This window comes from Typopeltis vanoorti, chromosome 8 (genome assembly GCF_054136105.1).
Source record: "Typopeltis vanoorti isolate ZY-2024b chromosome 8, IOZ_Tvanoo_1.0, whole genome shotgun sequence".
Lineage (NCBI taxonomy): Eukaryota > Metazoa > Arthropoda > Arachnida > Uropygi > Thelyphonidae > Typopeltis > Typopeltis vanoorti.
Window position 1 is genome coordinate 144,141,545 of NC_143556.1, and position 10,994 is coordinate 144,152,538.

The 10,994-nt window shown below is 38.6% G+C and overlaps 1 protein-coding gene across 1 annotated transcript in view; it reads right to left on the reverse strand.

Moving 5' to 3' along the window:
• LOC150104401 (neuropeptide SIFamide receptor-like) overlaps nucleotides 1-6,978 on the reverse strand; it is a 131,916-nt gene extending 124,938 nt beyond the window's left edge. Inside the window, exon 1 of the mRNA XM_090396979.1 lies at nucleotides 6,317-6,978. Coding sequence (XP_090253105.1) covers nucleotides 6,317-6,668 — 352 coding nt within the window. The 5' untranslated portion in view covers nucleotides 6,669-6,978. The remainder of the gene's footprint in view (nucleotides 1-6,316) is intronic.
• Between the last annotated feature and the right edge of the window lie 4,016 nt (nucleotides 6,979-10,994).

Below are 10,994 nucleotides of genomic sequence, written 5' to 3' on the forward strand. Positions count from 1 at the left end.
GTCAAATGATGGAAAAAATCAAAAACTATGGCCTTTAAAGGACAAGATCCGGCAAGGACAAAAATAGTAATAGATAACAAGATCTTAGAACAGGTGAATTCATTTAACTACCTAGGATGTATGATCACTTACGAAAATGAAAAAGATATAAACATAAAAATTGCAAAATATTTAAAAATAACAGGAGTAATTAACTCTATATTTAAACCAAACCTAGTTCAAAAACAAACCAGGCTAAAAGTATACAATACATTAGCCCTACCCGTCTTAATGTATGGAAGCGAAATCTGAACAATAAAACAAAAAGACAAACAAAGATTAACAACAGCAGAAATGAAGTTTATGAGAAAAACTGCAAAGTAAACCCTATTTGATCACACAAGAAACGAAGATATTATGAAAGAATTAAACCAAGAACCAGTAATAGAAAAAATTAAAAAATATAAACATAAATGGATGGAACACGTTCAAAGAATGAAAACAGAAAGATTACCAAAACAAGCCTTAAAGTACAAGCCATTAGGAAAAAGAAAACTAGGACGTCCTCTTAAACGATTCAACGATGACTTCTAAGGCAGGAACAGGCCATGCTAGGACTAAATCCTTGATACGCATGATGATGATGAAGTCAAATGATGGTTTTCCGAATGGACAAGCGCAGTATTCATCAAAGATTTCTGTGAGCTGTAATTATCAAGTGAAAGAAACACCTTTGCAGACAACACTGCATTGATCTGCGCTGCAGATTCTGTAATAAATAAAATGAAAATGTAACACAGATCCGAAATGGTACAAATAGGTTCCAACTCACTGTCAGTGCTGGAAAAACATTTTTAATTTTTTTTTTTAATTATGAAAGTGACCATTACTAATACCAGTTTTTTTTTTCAATCGTACAGAAATAATACGTAAACACTTCTGATCAAAAATATCCGCACACCGCTTCGTAATAGTGGATACGGATATATACGTCACAAACAAGCGCAATCTTCATAGAGAAACATTAACAATAAAATGAGTCGTACTGAAGAGCTCACTGACTTTCGGACGTAAGGATATTACGGTGCTACCTTTGCAGCAACTCATTTCGGGAAATTTCTGTCCCTCCTGTAGCTGCGCCGATCAACTATAAGTAATGTTATTGTCAAGTGCAAATGACAATAGCACAATCGCGACATGGTAGGCCACGTAAAATCCCAGAGAGGGACCATGCGGAAGTGTGAAAAAAATCGCCTGCCCTCAGTTGAAACACTCGCTGCCAAGTTCCGAATTGCCTCCGCAAGAAAAGTCAGCAAGTACCACAACAGCTCGTAGGGAGCTGCTGTGCGGCTATGGAAACAAACCTAATATCAGCAAAAATAACACCAAGCATCGAATGAAATGGTGTAAAACTCGCTGCTATTCGACTATGGAGCAGTGAAAACGCGTTCTGTGGATTGCTGAATCACGCTTCACTACCTGGTACTCCGACGGAAGAGTCTGAGTTTGGCAGCTTCCAAAAGAACGCCACCTGCCCGAATTTTTTGTGCCAACTTCGGTGGAGGAGCCATCCTAGAATGGGGCTCTTTCATGATTCGGGCTGGGCTGGGGCAAATGATGATATTCTAAAAAATTCTGGGCTTCTAACTTGTGGTAACAGCTCAATGAAGGCCCTTTTTTTGCATCAACACGACATCCCCCCCCCTTCCAAAGGAAAGTGGTTGCATGAATGATTGGATGAGATGTTGATTAGTTAAAAAGCTGCCTCCCTGATGTTCTTCGGGAAGAATCGAAGGGAGGAATTACCGCAGCAACGTCCCTAAATCTAGTGTAGTGTAACAGTTCTACAGTTTTACAGAAGACTAAAGGCTGTTAGAGTTGCAAAGGGTGGAACAACTCCATATTAATGCCTATCAGTGAGAGTCGGGATAGTTTTGATCCGATGCCGTATTTGGGCCCCCCAAAAAAATATGTTATAGCCTATTCCTCTTCATAAGAAATAAAGCCCGCAAACAGGTAGAGAAATACGTTAGCGGGAGAGAGAGAGAGAGAGAGAGTGTGTGTGTGTGTGTGTGTGTGTGTGTGTGTGTGTGTGTGTACTGGAACTTCTATAATAATATTGAGAGTGTGTATAGAACAAGTGTATGAATATGGAAATTAATTAATACATATTAGCGAATAGGTGATGCGCAGGTTCTTGTTGTGCCTATTTCTTTCCTCCCCAGTTTAATTAATGTTCATTGCGCTGTTGTGCTGTATATATTGATGCGCGTAACCTTTATACGTTTTATAACCATAATGAGTCATACTTATTTTTCCATACTTCATTTTTTCTTTACAATTCTGAAATCTCTCCAGTTGTTTCTGCTTCCAAAGCTCCCGCACAAACCCTTTCGACTTTCTCCTGAAGTGTGATATGCGCATGAATGTAGGCGTGAACGTCACTTTCATTTCAGATTCATTTCGAAGTACCTTACGTATAACATGGCGACGTGTAAAAGTACGCATAGCATTAATTTGCATTTTCAGGGTCCCTCCTCTCTTTTATTTAAATATCACTAATCTGTTTCCCTCTGCGTTTCTTCGCTATTTACACTGACCCAGGTTATAGAAGCCTCTGAATTTGTTCTTCTTCTTCTCAGCTGAGTACAGTTTATAATAATAAGAAGAAAAATTACTGGATGGTATAATATCAGATCTAGTTATTAAAAAAGAAAGGAAAAAAACGCTATAATATTTGACGAATCACATTTAAACTTCGTGCTTGTGGTACGCTGCAGTCGCCATAGCAACGTCGTAGTTTGGAATGGATAATCGAAGCTCTCATATTTCAAGGTCGTCTCGTCCATGCCTACTTTACGAGTTGCATTTTGGTAGTGTGAGTGGGTGAGTAGTGGATGAGAGAGAGAAAGAAATTGAAATGTATCACGTGGTGTTTACGTAAGAAAGATAAGCAGAGCCATCTGGTTGTTGTCTTTGACGTATAGATTGACCTGTAGATTGCTTTCTTCCTTACTTCTTTCATTTAGCTCAGTCACGTGAAATAATACCTCCCGCATAAATAGATAAAAAAATGAATCTTCTATTCTGTAGATCGCTTCTTCTAAAGGTATTTGCAAGACCTTTTGTTTACGTAAGAAAGTACAATTCATATTTCAAAATGGCAGTTGATTTTGGTAGAAAGAAGTTTGGTTCTTTTTTATATCCAACACCTATTCTCTCTCTCTCTCTCTCTCTCGGACGTGCCTTATGAGAAGCATGCCGTTCTAGGTTTGCCTTCGCCAAAAAGAAGACCATACAAATAGAAATTAAATAACGGAGACGTAACTTTTTTCGTTCTTTCAAAGATCGAAACGTGTGCTACAAAATAACCAGAGAAACCAACGTTTTAAAATTTCTAATGTGAATGAAAAGGCTAATGGATGACACGATGACGTAAAAATAAAGCTGAAACCCAAAACAAAAGATATTTAAGTGCTAAAATATGTTCTTAGCTTTTTTCATCCTCTGTCTTCTTTACTTTACGAGATATGGGCAGGTTCCTATTTTAGGACTGAAATATTTCGCTTCTAACTCATTGCCACGTTCAGAACTTGATCATCGGACGCAGATAAACAACAACAAGGTCCTAATTCCGTCTTTCTTGGCACATCATGAAGGAAATAAATTTAATCAAGCCTGTTTTTGATGAAGTAAACGTTATTCATAGTTGTTATGAATGAATTAATTATAGTCAATAAACTGGAGCTGTTGGGCTGATCAATCATCGAAACTCAAAGAATGTCTGAGCATTGCGGGCGGCTATTCAAAAGTAGTCCGCAATCTAGGAAGCAGCTATTTAAAAAAAAAAATGCTGAAAAGGCAGAAACCGAATGAAGGATGCACAGCACAGTTTCGAACGTACTAAGAAATGTCACATAAATTCCAAACGTTGTAAATCCGATCATGACGACACCGATTTGTCGTTTTCGCGCTTGAACACATCAAACTGCATTTTTCAATGATGAAAGTCGAAGAATTGATTGAGTCTTTAAGTTTCAGCTAGTCTGAAGGCGAACATGTTTTGGGCATCCAAATATTTAGAGTCCCCTCCGGATTCACCCCCCACCCTCGAAATCACGTAGGTGAAAGTTGGATCTTGATTTTCGAAAGTAGAACTTTACCGGTTTTTGTTCGTTTGCGACTCTAAAAGAAAGAATGCCGTAATCTTCAGTTTCCTTCTGGATTTGAAAATGTTTGAATCAGTACTCGGAAGAACGAAAAGTGAAATGTGCTGATTCATCGCTTCACATTTTTTCTTGAATGGGATGATGAATTGTGTTAGGAAGCAGTTGAGACTTTAGTTTGGCTGATTAGAAAAGCGTCTTTTCCTTGCAAACAAGAAGAGTGCGATTTCGGAGAGCATCGTGGTGTTTGGTGTTCATAAATGCATTTAGGTGGGAGATGAATTTCGTCAATTGGCTTGAGATCACCGCTGTGCTTATTGAGAGACTGAGCCGGCTTGAAAAAAGTTTTTCATGTTTCCCAATTATATATCCCAACCACAATAGCAATATCTTCTAAGTAGGTCGGAACATCATAAAAATTTTCCTTCCCTAACAATTCGCATGCCTCGCACTTTTTTCATGTAATAACTTTGAAAAGGAAGTTTTCCAGCCACTGTCAAACAGCAAATGGGGCGAAATTAAGGAGAAGCTTATTTGCATCTATTGTGAAATCTACTATACCACGCATGTGTAGTGTCTTTGACAGACGAAAAATAAACTGGAATCACGTGACTTCGACTTTCTGTGAAGGAAAAGAAGAGCATTTCCTAAGTGTCCTTCAAGCTTGAATATTCGGTTAAGTTTTTTTCCCTATGTTAGGGAGGGAGATCAGATTACAAGAGGAAACGCAACTTAACTACAAGACCTCTTCCTAAGACTAACCAACTCAGTGTTAAAAAAAAAAAAAGAACGAACGGCCACAGGCGAGCCAGCGACTGATTATCATCACTGAGACTTGAAAAAGCATCTCTAATGTTATTTTCGCTTCTGATAGGCATCCATCAGCGTCTTCTGTTGTGTAGGTTGTGAAACTTCTTTCGATTATTTCAACATGCGTAGTTAATTTAAGAGCAGTTGCTATAAAAAGCAATCTCTTAATAGAAGGTCGTATCAGTTTTCTGTAATTTGAAGCTTGCATTTGTAAAAATGCAAGCTTCAAATTACAAAATGATATTTCGTAAATCCAGCGGAGGCTCCATCTCTAAAAATGCACATCTGGGGATACTGTATTCAGTCGCATCGCATAACAAAGCATGGTCGTTATCTATTGCAATAAAGGAATATATATATATATATATATATATATATATATATATATATATATATATCTATATATTTTTTTTTTTTTCCTGTTATGAATCTCCTTCACTCTGTACCGAGTTCCGTTCACTGTCACATCACCCCATTCTGGACTCATATTTCTATTATTCAGTTGTATTGATTAAAACTACACATTAATAACCTGTATCTAGACGATGTCTATCCAAGTGCGTGTCATATTAGTAACGAGCTGTTTGATGAACTGTCGTAACCCGAATGCACCGAAAATGACGAGTAAAATATCGCGTCGCTTTCGAATCCTTTAGGTCTACAATACGGATTAAGAAATGACGCACTTTAAACTCTTATTTCAACTCCAAACTAGTAAGCGAGGAAACAAACACTTGGGGGGGGGGGGGGTTTGCTAGATACGCGGATTACACTTGTCGTCAGAAGATTTAATGCCTAATTACTTACTACGAGGTGTCTACAGATTATCATTAAAAGTGGGACACGCAACCCCTGTTTGCATTATTATTAGATACAAACATTTCATTATTGCTGCAAAAAGAACATGAAAATTTATACACATATAATTTATAATTCATACGTATAAATTCAAAAGAATACATAATTGCACACTATATTAAGAATAATTCATAGGTATTTTAGAAAGAAGAAAGAATGCTGACAATTTTGAATTTATGCAGAAGATTCATATGCAATCAAATTATAATCATATTCTTGATTGGTCATATAGGCGTCGATGTGTAATCAATATAAAATTATGATGCACATCTTAAATTTAAACCCAAAAAATAAATAAATAATATTGAAATTATGAAAGCAGAATAAACTATAAAAATGTATATTCGATAGGAAATTAATTTAGGCAGGGATTTCCTCGTAAAGAAATCTTCGGTCGGAAATCCGATCTAACTGGCCCACATGCTATTTGGGAAGCAAAACAGGAACTCACAGGTATGTCAAACAGGCAGGCAAGTGGGAATTAGACGAAGTAAACTACTTACGAACAAACAAGTTAGCCATGAGAGTAGCAGGGAGGCAGAACAGCAACACCAGAATATCCGCCACTGCGAGGTTGACGATGAAATAGTTGGTGACCGTTTGCATGCGAGGCGATCTCACAACCACGGCTACCACAAAACTGTTGCCGCAGATTCCGACGAGAAACACAAGCGAGTAGGCGAGACAGTAAATGGTCGACACGCTGTGCGAGTGTCGGAACCAGAAGTCGGAGGGCATCGAATACGCTCCGGGTAAGAGGTCGGAGTTGTTCTCTCGGATCGAAGAATTCAACAGTAATGCGGTGGGGACGAATATTTCATCGTAGGCGATCCGTTCCGTTGACGTCGATGTCATTTTCGTCGACGTGACTGTGCCTTTGTTCCGAAAAAAATCCCGCTACTCATTCCTCAACTGGAACACTCGTGACACGCTGCTCCGTCCGTTTCTCCCAGCAGGTGCGGCTCATCTGCGCTAAGGCGTCGCACGTGCAAGACGTGAGTGCAGAGAAGTTTTCGCTGTTTATTGTCGCTCTCTTTTATCTCTCGAGCGCATGATATTAAAGCAAGTGCAATCTCGCGCACGTTATTCGGAACCCGAAACGCAGCCCCGCTGTTAGGTATCGCATTAGTTACGTGGATCACTGGACCGGCTTAGCGCGGGTTAACTGCGCTGGATAACTCTGTCTGTCCCGAATCGACCTAATACAGCGCCCGTTTATCACGCTGCTGGCGACCTCTGTAGGCAAATGACAGAAATAAAAGTTTACGCGCCGGAAATCGATACGCAGTGGAACGTCGATTGGACAGTCCCGTCATAAACACGTGACCAGATTAAAAATAACCGATACGCGTGCTAAGCGGTGTTATTGAGTAATCACTTTCAAAGCAAGCAGAAAGGATTCTTTCGTCCTGCTTTTCTCGAAAGTAAATTCATGAAAAGTTATGGGATTAGCATTTCGGTAGAAATTAAAACGCCCAAATGCAACTGAAACTCTCCTCGAGAACCTCCCACTTTCTCTGTGGCATTTTTATCAACTGCTCATTATATATAATAACCAGGAAGTATAAATAGTCCTTGGTTATTATACGGAAAGAAAGATAGTAAATATCCGTTACAATGGCAAAGCCAAGTTTCACTTTGTGACGTTAATGCTTCGATCAGTCCGTTTCTTCAGCAATTGCATCAGCGCGTCGAGTGTGTGTGTGTGTGTGTGAAACAGGATAAGAATATCCAGGTTTACATGATTTTTAAGCTGTTTGAGTGTTTCTTGAGTCTAAAATCTTACGAAATACTCTGATAGATTCGTGACATTTTGGTTTCATTTGGGTTCACAGTACCGTTCGGGACTTTCTTATCAAATCAATTTCAGGTTGCAGAAGAAACTGCAAAGATTTCACAGCCAAATAATTGAATCTGAAACAGAAAAAAGTTTCAAGTTTGACCGGGGGGGAGGGCTTATGGGAATACAACCTATGGAATCGGCTTTGTCGTGGATTGTGCTGCTTAAAAGACACGAACTCTGTTCGGGGAAACCACATTTTCGGTCTTCTTTAGGGTCGAATTTCGATTACAGTTTCAATATCGAAGGATGCGTTCTTAATAAGTTCTCCGATCAATTTTGAAATCAAAGTTTCACATTAAATTCTTTGGTTAATTAATAATAATAATGGATTTATAATTTTCTCTCTTTCTAGTGGAACACTTCTGGGTTCTTCCGTCAGGAATTTCAAGTTCTTTTCAGCATTAATTTTTAATGTTTCTCAAGAATTCGTTTGGTTTCTGCAAATGTTCTCTCGGTGTTCAACTGCAATCTTGTTTTGTTTGTGGTAATTCTGTCGACAATACTGCGGCATTACGGATGCATCCGAACCCCAGAAGACGCAGAACGTACTGCAGAGTAATTAATCAGAGTAGTATTTTTAAAAGAGTACTCTGATTAAATTAATTAATTACTTTGATTAAATCAGAGTAATCTCTTTAAAAGTTATTGTCTTAGTGAAAGTCAATTACTTTGTTCCTTTCTGACATTGTCAGCGTTAACACCGGAATTTCTTCTGCTAAATCCTATCCTCGCTGTTGATTTTGTACTCGGAGATCACCATCCTGGAATGATTACTTGACAACACGCTGTGGAAAAGTTCCAAAATACTTGATTGGATTTTATCATCACTCCATCAAATAAAACATTATGCGCAAAGCATTCGCTGCTTCATCGCATGGAGGACCCTCTTTTATCTCTTCGACAGTTTTCCAAGTTATTTTGCTTTAAAAAATGAATTATCTACAGAGAATTGATATCGCACGTGAAACGAACGCTTGGAAGCTCTTCTTGCCAATCACATTCTAAGAACTTGGAATCATTTTATGAAATCGAATGAAACGCTGTCTTCGGTTTTAGAAAAATGTCTAAGCCCAACTTATTAGTTTCCTCTCGTCTGTTCCGTATGTGCATATTTAAACTCAGCTCTCGCTGGAAGGGTGTTGATAAGATTTGGTATTTGAAATGTCTGCTAAACTTTTAAGCATCTAGATTTTAGTTTCAAGAAGACCCGTTAAGTGAAAAATATTGGCAGAATGTTCAAACGAATAACGCCCATTCAGAACTTAATATATCTGGCATCTCTCCCCACTTTCTCCTGTTGACCAGGTGTCAGCAGTCCATCTCTCGATGTGGCCTCATAATCTACATTCAATAATCTTGATATAATCGTTGTAACCCTTCTTTTTAGAAGAGTTACAACTGAAATGTACACTTACTAACAATAAACTGATAGCCATTACGTTTGCTCACTCTTGGAGCCTCCCTGTAACTGTTGAATATCAGTTGCATCTCTGATCGCCCTGATTATTTTTGCATTATCAGCAAACATCTGGTTATCATCTGTCAGGCCTTTCCCAATGGTCCAGGTACTGATCCAGGGATGAGTCCTCGTCACTTTAAATCTGGCATTCACATCCATCGTATACCACTTTCTGATAATCTCCGTTAATCACCAGCTCATCCAAGTCAGTAGTTTATATTCCGATCCCGTGTTATCGGTATCGGAATATAAACTACTATAAACGCAGTGTTATGAAACAGCATTTTGTCTGGTATTCTCCCAAAGCGAAATTCAACAGTACCGTAGTGTTTCTATTCCTGCATTTATCCAACACAGCTCTAATATTATTATAAAATATGAGCAGATTGCTAGAACATGATCCCCTTTAATAAACTCGTGATATTCATTGCAGTGCATTGCTTATCTGTTAGCCCATTTCTGTAAACATTCCCAGTACGAGTTCTTATCGACTACTCAAAAATCTTCAGATGCTCATAGGCCGGTAGTTAGACACATCGGTTTTTCACATCCCTGTACAACTGAACTATCAGTTGGACAAAATGCATCTACCCAAGCAACAAACTCAGCTCCTTTGTTCCTACTGCTCCTGGTATCTTTCCTGAACCGTGACTTCCTTTATTCCATCTGTCTCTGTTGTCTAATTCTTATCCAGGTTGTGCAATAGCTCTTCAACCTCATCTCGTGCTACTCTGTCTCTTCATGCAACGTAGTGGCAGCACTGTGTGCTAGCTATGTTACATTCACTTTGTGAATGAAAATCGCACACAGTCTGAAGCGAGCACACATCATTGGAACAATGTCACAAGGGTACTATTTTCATTTATTAAAGCTATTCTACCGCATTCATTCTTTCTTTTACTTTGGACATAATAAAGAATTATTTTTGGTTACCTTTAGCCAGCAAAGCTAATTTCTTTTGGTACTCAGATGTAGCTTTTTTAGCATTCCGTACAATAATCGTATCCTGGCTTGCACATCATTTTATAAAGCCTGTCGCTCCTGTTCTTGCGATATTGCTTTCGCATCATCTTCTTGGATCTCTTGTTTAATAAGATTGCATATAAATTTCACTCCTACAGTATTTGTTCTTCAAGCTCCAGGAACACATTTTCAAAGATTCCCACTCATCATTGATTCTTTCCCGCTTAGCGGCTGATACTTTGAAACCAAAGATAGCATTCTCCTCAGTTTTCAGAAGAAGTTCCAGATTTGTAGTTCAGCATGCAACCTGTCCTAATCGGAACATTCATACGGTTAGGTACCTCCCAGATATTACGAGTGTCAACCCCTCCTCCTCTCTCTTCTCATCTGTCCTTCCTAAAAATGCTATACCCTTTACACTTGATTCCAATGACTGTGCGAGCCAGGCTTTAATAATGTCAAATAATCTTAGGACAAAATGCATCTACCCAAGCAACAAACTCAACTCCTTTGTTCCTACTGCTCCTGGTATTTATATAGACGTAACAAGTTACTTCCCATCTTTTTTCATATACTAGCCCAGTGGGGGAACTTTCTGTTTACCCTTATACACTTAAAAAAGCGTATATTTCCCTCTCGTTTCCTAATTCATAACTCAATGACATTCATGTCATGTTTGCATGCTATACCTGAACTTACATACACGTTCGTACTATTCCTCCCATGAAATTATTTATTGGAGTGATGTCTAATGCGGGGAGTTAGAAAAACTAGATCTTCATGGGAGGAATAGTACGAACGTGTAAGTTCAGGCCGTCCCTCTTATATAAAAGTCTTTTCTACTATGAAACTCTCTCCAGACATCCAAAAACTCGCATCCATTTCTTCTACAGAATGCAATGATTGTGCATCCTTC